The sequence below is a fragment of the Bolinopsis microptera genome, chromosome 6 (assembly GCF_026151205.1).
Source record: "Bolinopsis microptera isolate Bmic1 chromosome 6, MBARI_Bmic_1.0, whole genome shotgun sequence".
Classification (NCBI taxonomy): Eukaryota; Metazoa; Ctenophora; class Tentaculata; order Lobata; family Bolinopsidae; genus Bolinopsis; species Bolinopsis microptera.
Genome location: NC_087077.1, coordinates 7,853,703 through 7,876,516, shown reverse-complemented (window position 1 = coordinate 7,876,516; position 22,814 = coordinate 7,853,703). Strand labels below are relative to the sequence as shown.

Sequence of the window (22,814 nt, the reverse complement as noted above, 5' to 3'; positions counted from 1 at the left end):
CTCTGATATATAGCTGTATTGGAAAGTATTAGCGCCCTATAACTTGGAAGAGTACATACTAATGAAGCATGTGGGATATAGTACCTCTGGTTTATCATGATCACACCTCTCCCCCACTAGTTGGGGAGCTCTGATCAATGATATTGACTGTGCGCGTGCCTCAGATAGCACGTGGGCTTACTGACAACCCCACGTGCATTTGACGGGCCTTTGTTAACCCTGCCTGAACAACTATTGACCCGCTAGTTAATATTGAGCCGGCCATTGTTTGTACAGGTCAGGTGGTGTGATTGCTTTGATGGAGCAGTCGTCCGAGAACTTGAGAGTAAGGTAATCTCCACATGCAGGGATACTTATTGGACGAAAACTTGACCAGGCTTGCTACTCACGCTTAGATGAGATGATTTTAATCAGGGATAGTACTAAAAATAAAGGTGTTTTATAGACATTAACGGCCAGGTACTGAGATTAATGTCAGTATTCGGGAGATTGGTATTCTCTGGGGTCACGTGTTATATAGCAACCGATCGGCATGAGTAGGGAAACAGAAAGTTTAATCATGACTGGATCCAACTATTACGTCTAAAATTCATCTCAGATACCTCCACGCCATCTTATATCTACCTGTTCTTACACGATTACACGTAGTTTAATGTAGATCAACAAATTCCTTCAATAATTCAGCACAACATTCCGTCATTCCATTGCGTAGATAATTACCGTTAATCTTTGTGAACACAGAACTTCCCTTTTTATTTCCATCCCTTCAATCTGACCTATTATTAGACATAGCACCTAGACGATGTGTTAAAGGCCTCAGTTTTGCCTTCGTACACTCAGCACAGTTTCCCATTTCCCCCTCATTCGTCCTATCACAGCTCAGCTTATTAATATTCACCAAAAACCTGTTAGGTAGTTAGATCACCGACCACCCCGCCTTATACGTGAGATCTTCGTTAACAAACCTAACTTTTCACATCCAGTAAAGGCCTAGAAACTATTTGCCAGGTGCTCTCACTCGCAGTTAAAAATGTGTTAAAAATGGAGGAGAGAAGGCAAATATCACACTTCTCTCCGCTTATAGACATTAAATCTAAAAGAGAGAGAGAAAGAGAAGGAACCGGCCCGCACATGTACCGTGAAGCTTTTCAAACTTAATCCTCTGCGATTGGCTAATGATGATTAAGTAATGTAAATTTAGTTATGGAAATGTCATGAAAGTGTAAAGGCTGCAGATGTCGGCTTTCTTTTAGCTCGTATCTGGACAATGGACGTAGAGCTCGGTCTTATTTCAAGGAGGAGGATTATGATTGAGATTATTAACATGATTAAGTACTGAGCAGTGTAATTCTTAGGAATTATCTGAATCTAGACAGCCTATGCCTAATTCTAGGGCAAAACCTCCGCAATTAATATTCCTTTTCATAGCTGAATTCTGAATTAGCCCTCAATTAACTAAATCTAACATTCAAGTTAGATCTGTTCTTACAGCACTCATACATAAACTCTAGACCCCTTATTTAGCCTGTCTGCGTACTATAACCCCGTATGGCGAGTCACCTTATTACAAGTCAATTAAAATTCTGACTTGAATTATAATGTCATTCATGCTCTAAACCTAATGAATATATTAACGAAGGGGACCGTGCAATCTACGCTAATCTCTACACTATATTACCCCAAGTCAGCACTTGATGGGGGGTGGTGATGCACACCCATTAGCTACCCGAGAAACATTAGCGGGTACCGACTTGAGTAGATTTATGTGTGGTCGGGGGCACGTGTCCCTAAAGTGACTCTAAAGTACACCCAGCAGTTCGGCAGAGTGCTAGATCCAATGCAAATTAAGGGCACGCGCCCAAGCCTAATGCACCTGCTCGGACCAAATATACCTGCACCTCTGCTCAGTCCACTAAAAACACTTGTAATTAATTATATGAGTTGAGTCTCGCGCCGGTTCCCCTAAGGGGAGCCGAAATGCCGGGTAGCCAACTCAACTCCGACCCTCTAGGTGTGGGCCACACGTTGTGGGATCTTGTAATTAGCAGATCCAGCTGTACTTCCACCTTGAAAAGTGAGACCGATTCCCGACGTGAGCGAGCCTCGTGTGGTCATTAGGGTAACGATATTCGATTAGCAGGGTAAATCTCTCAATCGGGCTACACTTAATGTTAATGGTCACCCAAACTGTCAGTATTTCTGAACTTTAAAAAGATGGGATAGATTCAATCACTGTATTAACTTTAAGGTAAAAGGTTTCTGAAAATTAAAGTCTGCATGCATGATAGCGTGTGCGGTGAAGAGTGTGCTTTACTATTGTTCACAAGCATCATATTGATTTGATCTTTTATGTACCATTAAAATTAATAAACTAAGTGGCCTTTTCATTGGCCTTTTCATTGAAAAATAAATTGAAACTCTCTGGTCGTTTCCAAGGTACTTTGTTAAATCATCGTACTTTCCGCTGGAGTATTCTTCCGCCAGAGATTTAATGAGACCACTGTTCCCCGCCCATTGTGTCTCACAATGACCAAGACAAACAGAGCAAATTGACCTTTTGTTAGACAATACAGACTTGAGGCACCTCATGTAGCACTCCTAATGCAAGCACAAAGGGTGGATCAGCTGGATAGTTGTGACACTTGTCCTCTTTGGATGCGGAATAATTGATCCGTAGACCAGTTTAATGTGTACCATGACTGGTCTGTTGGGATCAGGTGTAGTATTTTACAGTGGTTACGCAATTGTTGTTGTAAATCGGAGAAATGATAAAGGATTTTGAGATATGGGTAAGATGTAGACTGCAATAAGTTGATAAGAAATAATGGTACCATCCAATTTGCTTGGATTCAGAATTCTACAGACATTTCGAACTTTATAATCAAGACAAGGAGTCCTACATTTGACTGTATGTTGCAATGAAAACGACACCATTCAATCAAATAGACGCACTCGTTAGACACCAGACAGGCTAATAGAATGACCAGTTCTAAAAACCAGACTCCGACTGTAATTGACGGATGATACGTGTCATACAGCAGGTATAAACCTAAAATACTCCGTCTCTGGTTTTAACCAAAACCAGTCCACCTTTAACCAACGAATGTTGGTGTTACTAATAGTAACAAGTGCCCACTACTTCCTAGTCAGGAGATTAGTAAGCACGCCTTCTTTACCTCTAAATGTCAACAAATGCCTGGGAAAATCTGTTCCATCACATGTGGGGCATGTTACGTGAACCTGCTCTGTATACAAGCTATCACTGAGATTGCCACCAGCTGTTGATTGGGAAGACAATTTTGTAAATGTTTATCTATCCAAAGAAACGGTAGTAAAAATTAATATAAATGTAACCACGTATAGATCACCGCAAGTTGTCAATTAAGTTTTGTCCAGTCTTTGGAAACACTGGCGATCGGAAAGGGAGATGTTTTCTGGAAAATACATTTGAAGTTGAACTGACTCAAAGTTGTATGTCACGTATTTGCCAATCTCGAATATTTCACTCGACTAGAACACTTCAATATTAATAAACTTATTAAGAAACTGTTCAGTTTGTACGGATTATATCAGCAACAGTCTACACCTGGTGGTGCTATTCTGAAACTTAGGAAGAATACAGATTCCTGGTGACGCAATAATTCCTAACTATTCAAGGATTCTATACATGCACTGAGCGGAGTGTGATTGAGAATCAGTTTTTGAGGTGGGATAATGTCAAAAGACTGCCAGTGTTTGATGCCGCCATCAAATATCGCCATGAACACTTTTTCCACCGAGTATCTGATTCATTTCATACAATATACAAACCACACATGGTATGATATCGCTTCAATCCTACAAAACACGCTTATCGCTTATAAAATACCGTCGAACCAAAACCGGGTCTCAGCAATTCAGGATCCCGCATCCACTAACCTAAATCTCCCAAAGCTGATAACGACACCGATAAAAATCACAGGAAAATCGGCAGCGTGCAGCCGAATTGACACGAACCTTAACGATATCTCTAGAACAACCCAAAATATACAGACCCCTCAAAAGATAATCACAGTTCGGAGGAACTCTCTAGTGCATAAATACAACACAGCTCTAATGAATCCCGACTGTCAACTGAGTCAGTTGGCGGGGTCTAACCGTCACATATTGTCAGACGGACAATACAACGGACAATACGACACTCACTGAAGACACCCTAAACAATACACCATCCTCCCCCTCCGTACACATTATCACCATACATATTGATACCAGCATGGTTACATGCACCCGGCACCGTCCTACCCGACTATTGTTGAACTCCCTGTCGTATTGTCAGGCCCGATGTGCACACTGTCGCGGCTATCATCAATACCATCCCCCTGCTGCTAGTAATGGTAATATGTACTCCATAGGCTTATTGTACGGCTTAACAATGAGCCCGCATCATTTCATCCTTAGCTCCGGAGTCTTGAACCTGTGGTAACGTCTCGGGTACAATGAGTCAGTGGGCTTGTCATGCAAATCACACACTTGATAGGATGCTTCAATAATAATAGAGGTCGTACCCAATCGGCAACAGCTACAGCAACCCCCTTTTGTAAATGTAAGTACATATTCTATAGTGTTCGCCGACTCTATCCTCTGTGCTTCAAACCCGCTGTCCTTCTAACTCTATAATCCTTTGCCCTCTCCGGCCCTAACTAAGATTGAATTTAGCAATTCAGCATGTTTCTTACCGCAAGAAATCGACTAGTCAGTATTTATTTGATTTCTATCACGCTCAAATAAGTCGCCATAGTGCTTACAATTTTATTACTTCTTTACAGCTATTTAATACAGAACATTTTCATTCTTTGATCGTGTCCTAAGATCTAAGATACAGCTACGTCACTGGAACCAACATGACCTCTTTATTAAATCTCGAACCTAAACTTAACCAGTTGGTGTAATTCACCGTCAATAAGGTACCCTGTCTCAAGTCGCCCTGAAACATGTATTACATGACATGCCGTATTGTCTCCCACCATGGCCGAGATACAATACACTTGGCTCTCTGTGGTGGCTCAGCTCGGTCCGCTCCTGTTGTTGAGTACTAAGACGGATGATCCACTAACTGCCACTAAACAATGCTGCTCATGCCAAACAATAGCCCTAACCTCACTCCAAAATTCAGCAGAGAATAACAATATATATATATATATATATAGTCCAGGTATACCGCCAGATCCCCGAGTTTGTTTAATGAAGAATCTCTTGCCATTGTAAGGGATAAAGGGTCTCTTGAATAATATATCTTCCTGACAGTTAACATCCATTGTGGTGTAGATGTATTGTTCAGTAAAGGCCCTATCGGTTTGTATGGCCTTGTTATCAGCCATCTCTTTAGCTTCTGTCCTATATTTCTCGTTCTACCTATAGTTTATTCCCTGGTGGCGGTATTTTACAGTTCGTTCAACCTTTTGTTTTTGCTCTAGGGCTTTGGTCCTATATTTTATCCTATCCAATATCTGTAACTTCGATTACTAGTCGTAGTTTTGTTTAGCTTTGTTAATGTGTTAAATCCCAATTCACTCAACAAGGATCAATTTCATTTAATGATTTTCACCTCAGTTATAATATCTCGTCCATTAAACTACTTAGATTTGCACCTTTCCAATCAAATAGTACAGCTTTCCTTAATTTACACTAATTTCATCCATCAGCCAATGCCACATCAGCCCCAATTACATTATACCCTATCACATCGAACAGTTTTTTTGCCTCAATGTTCTCATGTGTGGTTTGCAGCGATGTGGTGCGGACATGATACTTTAATTTTAAACTATAACACGGAGTATGTTACCAATACTGCGCCAAGAACATTTTCTGGAACTCCTCAAAGTACAATGGCCCTTTTCCCATATCGATATCATTTATCGCTGTTGATTGAGCGGGGGCAATCTGGGTGCATCTGCCTGGATCTACACTAACAAAGCTAATTGATAGAAATAGCGATTTAACCACGTATAAATCCCTGTTAACCCCTAAATTTGTCAATAAGTTGCTGTCTATTTGTAGCCCATACAATGCTATTAAGCCCTTCTTGGCTTTGCAAAACAACCGCTTCACAGGCGATTAACTCAAAGAGTTGGGCCCTTAAAAGCAAGCTTTCAGTTACAGTAAGTAATTACTAGTTATTAGGGGGACATGATCTAGCTTGCTCCGCCTTCAGGTCAAGTTGAAAGGATGGACTTAGTAGTGAAATTACTTGATTATTTGACAATAGCCTACTGATCACCACATCTCCGGAGAAAGGTTTCTGGGCGATGCGCCCCGTTTCCCGATAAACATTACCACCCCCAGGCTTAGTTTCCTGAATAACCGCTTACCTTCTGCTTAGAACCATCTGCATTTGTGCTGGCCAAATGGGTACAGTAATACGACATGGGTCTTTGAGATGCAAATAAGCTGCCCAATTACACAAGTAAAACTCGGCTTGCCCGGGCCGTTTAAAAGTATTTTGCATAATTTATAATACATTCCCGCTCCTTTTTTGGAGAAGAATGAGCTGTGGATGGGTTGGTGCATGCACCTTGCCCCTACTTTTAGCATTGTACACCAGGGACGTGGAGACTGGGGCTCCCTCCCCTCCCTCTCTCTCTCTCTCTCTCTCTCTCTCTCTCTCTCTCTCTCTCTCTCTCTCTCTCTCTCTCTCTCTCTATCCCTCTCTCTCTCTCCCCCTCTCTCTCTCTCTCCACTGATTTAAACAGAACACCAAGTTGTTAGCTAACCGCCAACTCTCTACTGGATCTCCAGGCTACCACCTGACCTTGCATCACGTGATACAAGCTGCTCGGCCAATGAGTTGCGCTCCTCTGCTTGCTTTGTATACCATAAATCACGAATTAGCAAATTGTGAATTATCGTAATATTAGGGTATTATACACTGCCTAGCAGTTCGTCATGAGCCTGGATTAGAGGGAGTTTACAGGGCATTATATACTGACGGTAAACCGCTAAAATAGGGAATTATAGGGCCCAAAAACAAGTTGGGGACCCATGTTTCCGTCTCGATAAGTGTGCCGGGGTCTAAACGGTGGAGAATAGATGGGTCAAAGAGAAAGCGATATAATAGACCAACACTTGTCCAGGGCCTTAAATTAGCGTGGACATTGTGGCTACGTGTAGAACATTTATCAAAATTTAATGCGGCAGTGATGAAGGTCTAAAAGTTAGAGAGAATTAATACAGTTGGTTAAGTGCGGAGAGAAATTCCTAATTTTCTATTATCTTGGGAGGTGCCACGAAGTTTGTGGGTGTACGGTAATTACAAGAGTTAGACATGGTGGACTGGACAATGTTATTATTTAGTGTGTGTAAGGATTGGTAACTCAGCACACGTTTGAGGCGAGTCTTTTTTAGAGCGATGAAGATACTTGAATTATTGTGATTTGAACATTTTAATAGTGGATCGGAGGAAAATTGCGGATGAGGGAGAAGTCAGAATGATTATATTAGGAAGTTGAGGATATTAGAAGTTGCAGACCTGGAAATGAGAATGAGTAAATTGTACATCAAGCTTCAAAATAATGAGTACTATTACTGTAACAAATGAAATTAAAGGACATATGGTAAACGATAAAGTTATTGTACTACAATTTACGGATGAGGATTGAGAACTTATTTTGATCAATTAGCCGAACTAGATTGCATCTGCCTCCTGATAGCAGTACCTATTACTATTTGGATGATGTGCTGCCGCAAAGATAACAGTATGTTGCTCCAATTCTAAGTATTAGATAAATAATAAATTTATATATGATTATGGGACGATTAAACCAAATAAAATTAAATGGATAAATCAAACTTAGATTAGAATAATTGCATATCGTAACATAGTTTTGTCGTTATATGGTGCTTAAAGTTAAGAATTCGGAAACACGGTTCAGGGTGCATCGATTATGTTTACGTGTCACAAAATAATATTTTCGCAATATAATGTGTAAATATGGCGATGAAATATTAAACAAATTAACAAATTAGGTTTTCGAGTCTCCACTCAACTGTAATTGCTTAAATTCCCTTAGAGATTGTATAAAGTAAATCGCAAAATTGTAAGTAAGAAATTTTCGAATAATTTAACTTTAACCCATTAGGGACGATAGGGTCGTTTTTATGACCCACCTTTTCTAGACGAAAAACCAAATTACTAAACGCTATAACGAATCTATAGCATATATACTCAAAATTTATTGGGCTTCATTATACGTAGCCCAATAAATTTTGAGCATATATGCTATAGATTCGTTATAGCGTTTAGTAATTTGGTTTTTCGTCTAGAAAAGGTGGGTCATAAAAACGACCCTATCGTCCCTAATGGGTTAAGAATTATTTAACCAATTATGCATTATTACCTGGTACTATTTAATATTTACCGTGCTTATTTTTCAAACAAATTACTGAAGATAGCAAGGCAAGGGAACACGAACACTGTATTAACATATTAAATATCATGAATAATGCAAGTGTTTGGCTAGACAATGTTATATTGTACCATCAGCTGTTTCTTATTTCTTATTATCGACCTAACAAAATACTAAGTATTCTACTCACTGGCTCTAATTCTAAAACAAAAGAGTCCCTACTGAGGGCTCAACCGTGTCCCTGAGTTACAACTAACTCTGCGGAACTCCCTTCAAAATCAGCTGTTTAAAATTGAGAACAATCGCCGGAGTCCGGGACGATTCAATTAGCGAAGCTTGAAAGATAAAACAAAGGTTTGGAGAGAGACCAGGGTAGTATAGATGGGCTGCTGACAATGAACTTTATGAAGTTATAGTGGGGACCGCTATAGCTGGTGTATTGTTGGACAACACAATATGACTCGAGTGATGAATAAGTTTGGGCACAATGCAGTCTTTGTATGACCCGAGCTCAGGGTATTGTGTCCAGAGGGACTTACGTGTTAATCTAATACAAAGAAAGGTGATGGTAGAAAAGATGTATCTCTCGCTCGAGCTTCGAGAGAGAATGGAGCTCAGTATTGTGTAGTTTAGGACTCTGTGTTTGTGGTGGTTTCTGTGTTTGATGATCGTGCAGTTACAGTATTGTCTGGGCTAGTTCGTTCATCTCTTGAATCTTGATCAATTGATCACTTATCTCGTTTATCTATTATAGTCCGTCTATTCTTAATCTATGTATGAGTTAAGCTCTTTGAGGACACTCCTTTCAGCTTTTGTCTGAGCTTCTATTGAGACTTGAATGGTCAGGGAGCGCTGTTCTTTCTCTTGCTTACCTGATCATTTGCAGGATGATAGTTCAGGGACTTAATTCGGTTTATATATATCTTTCTTTTTGTGCAAAGAAAGGTTCATTTTTTGGTTTCTCTTCGATCTATGTTTTTGGTAATTTTATCTTCCACTGCTGTTAGATTTTGATTTCAGCTTCTACGACGTATGCAATTTTCTCACAATAAAAGGGCCCCTAGCCATGTGGTACGAGTTTGGTAGTCCTTCTTTTCTGCACACCATAAATGTTTTCATTGGCCACTTATTCCCAAAAAGGGCAGGGGCTATTTGATGTCGCCGAGTGCGCTCTCTACTAGATATGTGCCCCACGGAGGAACTCATAAGTTTGCTCGTACAATATGAAACATTATTTTTACACGAAAAATAAATAGTTAAGTTCTGCGAACCTGACAGTTGATAAAGACATATTCACGAAATATATTCTAATCTAAACTTATTGTTATATAAATATAGTAAGATGTTTCTATTTTAGAATCGTTCACAAAACAAATTTCTTATTTAATTCTAGGCCAACTTAATTAAGCTACATTTTTCGGAATTGTGCTGATCGGTGGAGAATTACATATTAAATGTCTGGTCGAAACTTAAAAACTGACAAGATATCAATAAATCATGCAGATTAGTCTTGAGACGTACGTGTTTTATGTACTATGAGATTTTAAAGACCACCTATCATAACAGCTGATGCAATTATTGCAAAGTTTAGAGAAGAGATCGCTTATGCTATATGCACTATGCAGACCTAAACTGATACAATTTTCTATTTTTGACTCAAAATTCCACCAAACCTTCGATTACACATTCTTGTTAAAACTGTTAGATTTGCACAATTCTTATCTTCCATCCCCCAATTAATAAAATACCTTACTTTGTGGGATCCTTCTTTGTCTTAATTTATCTTTTGTTGTAAAATTAAATCTCATCAAATTTCACTTTACTTAGGATAGACGGTTATGGAACTGGAAGTTGTGACAAAATGGAAAAATAGCTCTTCAGCTGATTGGACCTTGATGTGGAATCAATGTTATAGCTCGACAAATTACAGAAAGGTATGTAGATGTCTCTAACACTGTCATACCGACCATCTTGTCTCATGAACTCAATCTAGAGTTCCATACGCCGCGAAGGTTCGTATAATTCAAAATTATCTAGTAATTTAGTACATATTAAGATGTTGACCGTCTAAAATTTTAGACCGTGGTCTACCCATCCTCACATCCCCGGTAAAATTATAGAGCCTCGCTCTAAAGTCTGAATTTAGACTAAGAATAATGTCGTGTTCGTTTATATTAGCTAGAATCTACCTCTACTACAGGTTATAATAATACATTAACATCCCCTCCCACATTAGTCGATGTGGTCAATCAGCGTCTAGCTTACGGTCCTGTTAATTCCAAGTGGACTGACCGTGAGCTCCCAAACAATGGTAACACTCTCTCTACACTACACATGTGTTCTTAAAATGTTTCAACTACATTCTTGTCCTCACGAGCCCGGGCGGGTATCTGACGCATTAACTCCTCCCTTCCCCCTCCTCCCTGAGACCACCTATATGTAATTAGCCCTTCTGAACGGAAACCGTAAAAAAATGAAAGGCTGTATCACAGACAGCAAGTGGACCAATGAAATTGCTTGAATAGCCCACGTGATTTCTTTCGGGCGAATGACTTTGGGGCATATCAACCGGTGAATTCTGACTTTGCCTAACAAGCCTGTCTAATCATGGTTTATTCAAATCCAATTGTTTTGACAGGAGCTCTCCTTCTTTTGTGTGGACACGTGAGACGTTGTTTTAAACGTCCTCATCCTTCCCTCCCCCTATCTTAAGGGTCGAAATAAAGAACAAATATCCTGTAGCTCCCCCTCCAAGCCCGCCATTCAACCCCCTTTCTCTCTCCCGAATTATACCCTTCTTGTCACACGAGCACAATGGACGGACAATTATTTTGGCGGGCAGCAGTCCGCGTGTGTCAAAGTTCACGGAATAATCAGTAGTCAGGGAACAGGCCAACACAACGCCAGCTCTATTTAAACTTCGTTTTCTACCGGGTTATGGAGTTTAGCTGCCATATATAAACTGTGATTATAAGACTAATCTAAGGGTTGATGTGCCTTTTGTTGAAAGAATGGAAACCTATGGCTACCGCCAGAATGGCGGCTTAAGTTTCTATCCACTATCATTGACACGGTTGTGCGAAACTTTCATGAGATACGATAGGGGGAAGAGGGTAAGGGTAGAGAAATGTTCCATTGTCTCGCAAGTTCTGAAACCGGAGATCCTTAAAATCAGGTTCTACAACTCACTTCGAGTCCACATGGTTAGGAGACATGTGAAAAGTAACAGGGGAGCTAGCAGGGACTAGAGGTACCCTGTACGCTGTAATGATGATCGCTAAGTATTCCAAAACTATCCCCAATGTTTTCAAATCATGGTTTCAGGGCGGCAAGATGTTGTTGAACCGGTAGGTGAATGCTAGGTGCAGCCAGGGTACCAGTCTTCCAAGGCGTCCCCTGGCTTGATCTTACCCGGATTAAGACAGGAACCAAATCAATCGGTCCGTCTCCGTGCCAACTGGTTAGTTGGAACAACCTCTAAACGTCCCCTCCCTACAATTATAGTTCTTATCTAGCCCCCAAGTTTTTGCCTGATCACGAGTCACGTGTTCCGCTCCACATGTTTTTAACGCAACTATAAACACGGCTACAGAGTATCGCCAATCGATTATTGATAAAGCTTGCTTCGCTTGTTAACCACAAGCTGGCCGGTTAAATGGCCCGTTTGCTCCAGTTAATGACCTAAGTGACAATTCATAGTGGTGAGATCAACCCGGCCCTACTATCTCTACCCATAATAGCGGACCGTTTATCTGGCACTTAAACGGTTCTCAGGTTATGGAGCGCGGCAACACGTCTTGGATCTCTCCAGAGCCAGGGAAGCAAGTTTTGCTGGCTTCTTCCTCGGCTAAATCTACACACAGCTACACCACCATGTTCAGAGATCTCAATATTCATGTGTATTAACTCGGTGAGATGGGGGAGGCGGCTAGTTGCTAGATGTTAGATAGATAACACTATGTGAAAAGGAGAGTGAGATAGAAGCACCTCTTACTTTCTGTCTGTTCTGCAGACTAAACCTCACTACCACACACTTCACAAGCATTCTACCGTGTGATATAGACTAGTGGTTTAACCTGCACAAGAGACACAACTTTAAAACGGCCCCTCCACCAGCGTCTTGTACCGCCTACAAGCAGTAGATAATTAAAAAAACATCAAGAGTTAAACTGTAATTCCCACCATTCACTGCGTCCGATCTGACGCGAGATCTCCAACCGTGAACTGATCACGCCCTCACTGATAACAAGCATTACGGTAATGATAAGCAAGTCTTTAACTCGCTCAACAAGCTGACTCGTCCACCAACATGTCAGATATTGGAGACGATGCTGCTTCTCGTGCTGACGAGATCGACAAATTCATGCTCTACTTCGGCGCTCTATGAATATGGCTGTAGCATATTGAAATGAAGCAGCATGTGTTTATACAGCCCTTTGTTCGCGAGGGACAGACACAAGCTATTGTCTCTATTGTATCCGCTCTATCTGGTGGTGCTCAGAGCTTATTATGTGAGATTGATTCTTGAACAGGGATATTAGAAAATTCAAAAGAAGGGACAGTGCTGTATCTCTGTAAAATAATTTCTAGTGTCTGTAGTTTGTACAGCCTCTCAAAGAGAAGTTAGTATAGGTGGATGATGAGGAGCTAATATTTACACACATTCAAATTCATTGTGTGGGCTAGTAGTTGGTAGGATTAGAGACTCTGTTGCAAAGTTTCTGATGTGATGAATAACCAATAGTAATTCAAGAGTTGAATAATTCTACTCCCGCCCTCCCTCCTTGAATCTCTGCAGCACACACAAATGCTTTTAATCAGCTGTAAATTTATCGTAATTATTGTACAGTACAGTTGGGACCACCAATACTAGCCGCTTAGTTGGTAAAACTTTTGTTTGTGCCACTCCACAAAGAGCCACTCCACGAAATTGCAGCTGTTTAATCCAATTAACAGTCCCTTCGGAAATCATGAGTCGATATATTTCGCGAGATGAGGAGAAGAAAAGGTAGAAATCGCATTAAGGCTGGTCCCCAAAAACAGCTGGTGAGTTGACTAGAGTCGTGTAACTCACACGCTAATGTAGAATATTGTGTTCCGTATATAATAGACCGTCCATTGTGCTCCTAATCAACTGTATTGACCAGCTCAAAATAAGAGACATGGCTCAAAATATTTCAAATATTCTCTGTTTTAATGGTGGTAACCGGCATGGAATTGGAGGTGGAGTAAATTCCCCTCAGTCACGCTGGGTAAGTTCCCTAAGGGGTGGTGTCACCTGTGGAACTGTTAACAGTCTCCACTTCTCCCCTATCTGCCCCTGTCTGCTAACATCCACCTCTATAACTCACTTATCAAGTCTGAGAATTCCGAGATCCTGGTCACGTGTTCCTTGACGAGCTGTTAGGTGTAGAATGTAGATTGAGTCATGTGACAGTGCATGGGTGTGATATCATGCTTCAGTTTAAGTTTTGGGTGCGAATTTTCATGGTTTGTTAGTCATAAATAAAGCATGAAGTAAGCGACCTTCGCCGCCGATTGTTGCCTCAAGAGTCGATATAACCGTTTGTAATTTTTGTAATTAACCAACTGTTTCAAACTACAGACACTAGAAATTATTTTCAGCAGAAGAACAAAGACTTAACGGGGCTGTTAATGACGTCAGAAATGTGGCTTGTTCGTTAGAAATAATGTGTAATATCGGGGAACTCTCATGAGGTAAAACCGCCATCGACCATGGAAATATTGAGATCCGAGTAAAAAGCAATCAGAAAACCATCAGTCCTAGTGGTAAGAATAAGATGGCTAATTTACACGTTTTCCATGATCAACATTTGCACAGTTTCCTGCACTTTAAACAAAACCAGCCAAACTTTAAATAATGTTGCAATAAAACTCAACTCCCTGAATTTTTCAGATTTGTGCATGTCGGAAGGTAGGACCGTGTTCGCTGTGTATGGACGGCAGTTCTTCCTTTCACTCTTCTCGGATTTGCGGGTGAGTTAATTTGCTAAATTAATCTTTTATTCCTTAATTAATCTAACCCAAATTCTGACTACCTAAATAGCCTCTTTAAGTTTTAACCTCAAATCCCTCTTATTTTTACTACATCTCCTCATTTCACGTGCAATCTCTCGCCTCCTTACGCCTGTTTTCTGAAATCATCATCTCCAGCTTATAATAATACGTGGTCAGGTTTTGCAACTGTTGGAAAGTGTGACCTGACCACTACTCTGACCACAATGAGGCCGTTATTCCATTTGTAGCTTCTTGTTCGAGCCCCATCCTCAGCTTGCATGAAGAGCTCTCTATTTTTACTCAATTTTTCTATTTTTACACATCAGTGATCCTCCCACTATAAGATTCAAATCCAGGCCTTGCATCAGATTCAGCAGCATGATAACATGTACTTTGTTCTATACTTGTTGATCGGAACCACTATGAACTCCAAACTGTATGCACTCTGATAGATTTTATGATTTCACAGGCGTGCCTTTCGGTGTACATCCAGATGAAATAGAAAGCTGAAAATGATTTTATCACCACACACAGGATTGTTGCCATGGTAACATTACCTTATATGGTAGAGCCTGGTGACTGTTATCATTCTTTTCAAACCTTTAGATATTATCCAATGCTTCATTAGCACTAATTGGGTCAGTACATATCTAGCAAAGTACACCATTCAATTTGCACCCTATTAATTACCAATGTAAACTACCAATTAACCACATTTTAGGTTTTCAATGTTGAACCATTAACTAGATCCATATCTCCACCTCCGTCCCGTGAGGATACATACCATATCCACTAAAACACAAATCTCATCAGCAAATGTGTCAAATCAAAAAATATACCGCTTGTTTCAATCTACCAATTAATATGTATCGTGCAGCACCCAATCAGTCTAAGCCCTAAAATTAATGAATTTCCTCACGTCTTTTTCCTCCTAGTGAGAGATTTGAGTGATTAACAGTGGCGTGTGCCGGCCCGATTAGAAGTGCATTTGTATCCGCTAGTTTAAATTGTTAAGTGTGATCAGGAGCCCCCAGGGTAAAACCCACTCATTCTCCCTTCTCTCACCATGACACCCCGCAATCTTGGTAGTATACCACCTTATACGAGGGTTGCTAACCAGTGTGATCCAGGAGAAATATCCCTTTCCCATACACACCTCATCAGATCACTAATTTCTAATAATTATCCCCCACTGCTCACAGTAGCGCCAAGTATACGGGATAGGTGGTCAGAGCGTGTGGGCTTCTCCTACAGTGGTAATGTATCAATATTTTCCAACATCGGTCAACATTGTTTTATCTCTATCCGAGTGTGTGTGGGGCCACAACAAACCATGTTGTCGCTACTTTTAATGAGAATGAATTGTTTCGTGGTGGCCGGTTTACCGGTTATAATTATTGACTGTACAATTATTGGATCTAATTGTACTATTGACTTAGATCCAGAAGAGTTCGGTTAACAGCCTAGATATATGAATGAGGTTTAAATAAACCAGTAACTCCACAATTATTGATTGTTAGTAGTACAATCAACTTATATTTGTTAAATTTATTTCATAGTTATCCAGCAGTTAGTTTAGAGTGTCCTAGCAACGACACCTCAATAAACTTAAAGGTACCTGGGATCCAGTCTGACATCTCCTACAGGTACATTCCACGACCATTGTCCTTGAATACTTTAAACTAGAGGCACCTACGTCCTTACAAAGTGAGAAAACACACGTGACAACCCATTGTAAGGCTAATAAAGAGCCTTTGTTAGTGAGACAAACAAGTGTCAGGTGACCAAATCTCCGGCACAAAAAGGAGCCCCCTTTCTGTCCGGATGTGAGTGTGTAACCAGGTTGAAGTATGTTGAGGGGTCGGGTCAGATGGGTGTGATCCAGGGGTTGGGAACTGTTGTTACCGTGGAAAAACCGTCTGGTTAGTGGTTATCTGAGTAATTCTACCCGCAAGATCCAGGATTGAAATTGTTAATGAATCTATTTTGGGTTTCAATAGATGGAATGGAACAATTATTATGACTAACAAGTTCAGGGCAATCTAATTTTTAGTTAAGCTTATTAGTAAATATTTGCCAGGTGATAAATGATAAAGTCTAGATTGCCATCGATTGAAAGGTTTTAGAACCCAGCTGATGAAACATGCTCTGAACTCCCTCAGGGACAAATTCCAACCAAACTAATCAGACCACTGCTTGTTCAATCCCCACTAGAAAGGCTTCAGGTGAAGCCTAATATAAAGAGCCTGTCAGGGACAGACTATGAACCCTGTCAAATGATTCATGCCCCCTGTCAGTCTGAACAAAGAGCACTGCCCGGCGGTGCACCTATCATGATGAGAGAGTGAGCCCTGTATTTACCAACTCAGAACCAATGTCTCCGTACTGATCAGTAGTCTGACACTGAACCTCTCACCCAATAAACTGCTTGCCAATAGCCATTGTTTGGCAAACAGGATCATTGGGTTTAATTTGGGGGTGATTGGAGTTTATTAGACTGACAAGTGCGCTGGGATATCTGCTTGTCATCAGGGACAACGTCCGCACAAAATCCTCATTAGGAGAGAGGACACTTCGGCCAACATTGGGCGTGTGATAAGTGACATGAGGTAAACATCTCTTATAGTAAACAATTAACGTGTCCCGTTAATAGGCCCTGTCATATGGAACTAATGGGGTATCCCTTTGGTGTGAGGGATAATATCTTGTGGTAACTCTTTGTACCAGAGCGTGGGTCGCAGATCTAGAGCATTAAAATAGGGAGTAGCTCTTTGAATCGGGTTCTTAAGAGAGGATAAAGCATTTTAATTGAAGATAGGTGGGGCTAATTTTATTTTATGATTGACAACAATCACTTGTGGTGGGAACAGAGCCACACCACAGTGGCCAATGTATCAAACAGCGGCTGTGATACAGTGCTACAGAATGTAAGTAGCAGATTAATCATAACTGTTGACAATTTGTTTGGTTCAATGACCATAAATCTCTAGTGGAATATCGAAGGGAAGGAATACAAGCAAGAACTTGAATCAAGAGCTACAAGCAAGAGCTACAAGCACACGGTTGAATAACAACGTGGCAATGCCGTACATCAAAGAGCAAGGAGACATCCTTGTCAAGTATAGAAAAGTAGGCTACATCCTCTCTTTATTGAAGAGTTCATTGTATCTTTGTTATGATCCCTATTGAAGATAGTATGTAGTATTATTGAACTATTCAGTATATTGTATACCATATCTTATAGAGTATTGTATGGTTCTGGAGTTTATTGTCCTAAGTCCTATTCAACATCGCTAGAATCGCATTGTCTTATCCTACAATAGACTCACGGCCATTCAAACAGTTACTCTCTGGCTTCGAAAATCGTATTGTGTTGGACTATGCTAACAAAGAAAGTAACTCTGTAAACTCCCATTGTGTACTGGAGAATACTCTTCCCTCCGCTCTTGGAGATTCTAGGGCATTGTCTGCGATACGACCATTTCTACTTTCTCTGCTCCTGGTTTTGCACGGCCATTTCTACTTTCAATTCTCAGGCCTTTGTAAGGAGGAAGGAACAACGTGAATGTTCTCCGCTCCTCGTTTTATGTGAGGTTGTAAACCAGAGACTACCACACTTAGTTGTATTTTGTTGATGTTTTAGAGTTTCCGGGGGCCCGGTTGTTGTTGTTACGAGAGTTGCCAGTGTTTGTAGTACTGCAGTTCAGATGGTCATTTTGCTTAAATGTCAAACTTAAGCCCGCAGTTTTTCTTTTTTAAGTTACCCTGATGAATCATGATGGAGATTTGAGAATCCCATGTTGTCTCTGTGTCTGCCTGCCCTATGTTCTCTCTTGTGCTTGATTCATTTGTTGATAGTATGTGTGTATAAAACGTTCAACTGTCAATGTTTCTGTGTGATATACAAAATTATCGTCACCGATTATCTAACCTTTGCACCGTTATTTTACGTGTAAACCGATCGCAAATTCGGCAAATCCCTCATTTCTCGTAGTCTGGTCCAGGTAGGAGACTTGAGGTTGACGATGTCTGAAAATGTTCAATGTTTCAGGTGTCGGATGAAGGCTTGCTCTCCCACCCTCATAACCCGGATCGAGCTCACACACAGAGAGCGAGCAGAGCGCAGCGCATCACGTGACTCCGCATCTCTCCTGATTGGTCGGCTGCCAGGACACGTGACAGCTGGAAACGTCGCTTGTATCACGCAGTTAGCGTGGAGCTCACCATGTGAGTCATGTGGCGCGTGCACGTGACCTCATCACGTGATTCTACACAGCGATACTAAAGCGCGTTGGATAGGCGCCGAGGCATAGTAAAGTTCTTTCTATACAAGTGAATTTCTCAAAGGTGTTGTACCGTTTGTCGATTGTTTTTCCGACCTATTGTTTAACTCTTGACAAAATGATGAACTTGTCAAATGGTATTGCCCATCACGGGTACTCCACAGCCAGCCTTACCACCCTTGGTAACTTGAACACAGTGATCCAAACATTGCCCCACCAAGTTCCGTCTCCTTCCTCCACCATGCCAACCTCTACTACCACTCATCTGCCATCCGGATCATCCTCTCTCAAAGAGAAGACTGAGAGGATAAAACGACCGATGAATGCTTTCATGGTTTGGTCCAGAGGACAGAGAAGGAAGATGGCTCAGGAAAACCCCAAGATGCACAACTCAGAGATCAGCAAGCGACTTGGCATGGACTGGAAAATGCTGACGGAAGACGAGAAAAAACCTTTCATCGAAGAAGCAAAGAGACTGCGTGCCTTGCACATGAAAGAATTCCCAGACTACAAATACAGACCTCGCAGGAAAGCTAAGGCCACCCTGAAGAAGGACAGATTCGGAGTTCCTTGTCCCGTCGGGACAGACAGTAGGTTACTGATGGACCGATCCTCCCTGATGATGCAGAACACTCTCCCCACAAACACTGGCTACATCCCTACCTCAACCTACAAAGCCATGATGGAAGCTTACCAGAGCCAAGCAGCGTTACAGCGAAGTGCAGGACCCACCGTCCAGTACGCAACATCAGACATCGGTAGCAGATATCCAGAGTTCGTAACCAATCCCTACCATGGGTACATGAGCCCTGCAACGTGCACCAGCCCCTACAGCCAGCAACTCCCCTCTCCCATGTACAGGACCGCTCAACACAGCGGTGTGAAGACAGAAGCTCACGTCAAAACAGAACAGACCATTTCCTCTCCTACTATCGGCGGCTCCTCGGACAAGTGCCCGCGGGACCTGACAGACATGATCAACATGTACCTGACGGCTCAAGATCCGACCCACTACGGCATGATGCACCCCGACTCAACCCTGATGAACGGCGGCGCGATGCAGCCTCTCACTCACTTGTAGAGACTGCTGATCTCAGACTGCAGTTTGTAGATTTTTACTGTATATATTGTTGAGATGCAGCGACCTTCCCGGCACGTTCTCCAGAGAGAAAGCGAGAGAGAGAGAGAGAGAGACTGGTAATTTTGTGTGTGAGCGAGCTTTTGTGTGTTAGTGTCACGTGCCGAGATTTCAGAACTGATCTTACGAATATTTATTGATGATTTTTTTGTAATTTGTGTTGCGAAATGTTATTTATTATTTATTTCTTGAATTGATATTTTGAAGATTTCACGCTCTGGATGGTGCGTGATAAACAAATTTTGCCATATAAGGTTATGTTACCATGGTAATTGGTAACACTGCCACATAAGGTAACAAATTTTATCTAGGTATCAGTTATTTTAGCCTATCTCAGAAAAATTGACTCACTGAAACCAGTAACTATTTTAACTGATCGAATCTTTTAACCTAAAATATTTTAACCTTTAAAGTCGATTTTTCTGAGTGTGTATTAAACCTTTGGGGATTAGATCTTACTTTTCCAGTATATATATTTTAGACTTGTTTTGTGCACCTTACAATTGCATGATCTCTGTTGTTGGTAACGGTCCTGTTATCAAGCAACTGTCTTGGATTCAACTGCCTTACCTACTGATTAGTTTTCATGATGACGTGGAAATTACCACCAATCTCGATTACTATTCAGTAACAATCTGTTGAACCACCAAAGTGTGAATAATGCTTTTTCAGAATTTTCGATATATATGCTTACTTACGTTTAGATATTTGTTTACTGAAATTCGGAAGAAAACAATAAATTGAACATGTCTATATTATTGGAATTTCGGGATGATGTTATTTCTAATATCTAAAGCTTGGCTTCATGTGCTCGCAAGTCCCCATTTATATTTTCAATCATAACTTTTAATTGAGTTTTCAAAAAATCATGATATGTTCAGAACCATTAGCGGGCCCGTGTTGCATTAGATGTGTGAAGAGAGTTGCGTGGTGATTTTCCAGCGGGCTTGGAACTCGAGAGCACCCTTGGGGTACCGTTTGCATTGTCACGTGATCCATTCTCTCCTCTGTATTGCACGTGCGAGAATATATTTGAGATATGATACATTGAACTTGTTTATATATTTTAGTTTATTGAAAATAATTTTACTGTTCTGTCAAATCTTGAAAACTTGATTATTTCTTGTCTCAGCAAATCCCAAAACTAATAACGAAAAGAACCCTTAAATTACGATTAAAGACATTAGGAAAGTGAAAAAAGCTCATTTGTCAAAATTATCCAAAACAAATTGCTGGTGTGATGATGTTTTCTGTCCAACCAACATGCTCATTTCCCTGCCACAAACCAATGAAACAGCCACACCGTCCCACGTGACAGGGTACGGTTCTAACAGGAAATATAGTGACATTAATACGGGTCTTTAGGGCCCATCAATTAAAAGATGCAACGGACTTGTCACCTTCTCTGTACCTGTTAGTGACTCACATCATGACGTGTGAATATACTCTAGAAACTCAAAACTAATCCAATGAGTTAGTCATTACTATTATCTGCTGTCACAAATCACAATGCGGGTCCTAAAACCAAGTCATTCTCCCAATAATCCTCATTCTATTAAGCCGGCACGTGCATGTGTCGCAATTTACCCGGTACGATTTCCCCTTGTCCTAATGAGTCCCCCTAAAAATGCTACTAAATATACTGATTAAGTTGAAGGTCACATTTGACTGTCCTCTATGATCAGGGGTCGCCAGGTGTCTCCCCCGTGTGAAGCACCATTGGTTGCTCACTCACCTCTAGTGATTACGAGTGCTGGGCGAGCTCACTTCGTCATTTGCTGGCCAACACCACCTGCAGCACCTTCTTAGAGAGAGGAAGAGGAAGAGAGAGGGAGAGAGAGGGAGAGAGAGAGGGACTTTCAGAACATTAGCTTAGTTTTATGTAGAAGCATGCGCCACTTCCAAAAATATTGCCCTCTACGATTATGGATCAGTTTGCTGGTGGTGAAGGACCACCTTGTACCAGGGTCCCACTAATCACGCAGCACCAACAAGCATCATAATACACCACCTGTTTGACCGGTAGTTGTACAGTTCTCTCGGATGGTGCTTGTGGTACTGTCTGAAAAGAAGAATGATTTGGTCTAGATTTTGGTATGGTGCCGGATTGCCACGTTATAATTCTCCAGGGGAGTGTATGGAGCTGTATCCTAGCTAATATCCGTACCTCATGAAGTTTATCCCGGAGAGTTCAACTCTGTGTGTACCGCAAAGATGTGCAATAAAAGCCGTCTATTGTATAACTATTACACGGAGTCAAGTGAGAATTGTTAAGGGGCTTTTGTTAGAGAAACGATATAAAGTTACTCATCAAAAACCTATCTATTGTAGGGGTATCTCCGGTATCGGGGGCCGAATAAAGGGCCCAGTTCATTTCACATCTGCTTACTTCACTGACGTTTGCATGCGACTTTTGTCCCGATAAACCTGTTCTCATGGCCGCGTGTAGACCGGTTAGATCAGCTCAGATTTAGAGCCACATGAGATGAAGGGATACTGGCGGGTTGAGTTCCTGTAGCACGACAATGAGTCACGTGGGGCTTTGGGGGCTTTTCATTGGTTGAGAACGGTCAGCTGTGGGGAAACGAGTCCTCTCATTCGTTTAAATTGCAGTTTGGAGTATACTTAAAAGCTTCCATATATCGAGTGTACTTGAAGTTCAGGTATGCAAAGTGTAAAAACGATGGTGGTATTACTTTCACAAATTAGTCAGTTAAGGATTAATGATCCTATTTTACTTAAGATCTCACTAATGAAGTGCTAATTAAAATTTGCTTCATTACGGACCGTCAGTATTAACGTTGTACAAACTGACGTTTGTTTAGATCCATCACTAATTTCGAAATATTGGAAGTCATCTGATGAAAAGTTTGGACTGCTGGTTTGGACTGCTAGTTTCAAACTATACATAATAATAATTCAAACCTTCAGATCAATTTCAATATTGAAAACTGGCATGTAGGGTTGTTCATAGAATTAGAACTTACCGTT

General features: G+C 41.0%; 1 protein-coding gene across 2 annotated transcripts; it reads left to right on the top strand.

The window, feature by feature from the left end:
• Positions 1–10,209: 10,209 nt before the first annotated feature.
• On the top strand, positions 10,210–20,885 carry LOC134816543 (transcription factor Sox-14-like). Of its 2 annotated transcripts, none has more exons than XM_063825436.1 (4): positions 10,210–10,318; positions 14,010–14,174; positions 14,302–14,381; positions 18,454–20,885. In XM_063825436.1, the coding sequence occupies exon 4, from the start codon at positions 18,804–18,806 to the stop codon at positions 19,764–19,766; it is 963 nt and encodes a 320-aa protein (XP_063681506.1). In that variant the 5' UTR covers positions 10,210–10,318; positions 14,010–14,174; positions 14,302–14,381; positions 18,454–18,803; the 3' UTR covers positions 19,767–20,885. The 2 variants fall into 2 exon arrangements, with proteins under 2 accessions (XP_063681506.1, XP_063681507.1); XM_063825437.1 differs by having other exon boundaries at positions 10,216–10,318; positions 14,013–14,174.
• Positions 20,886–22,814: the final 1,929 nt, after the last annotated feature.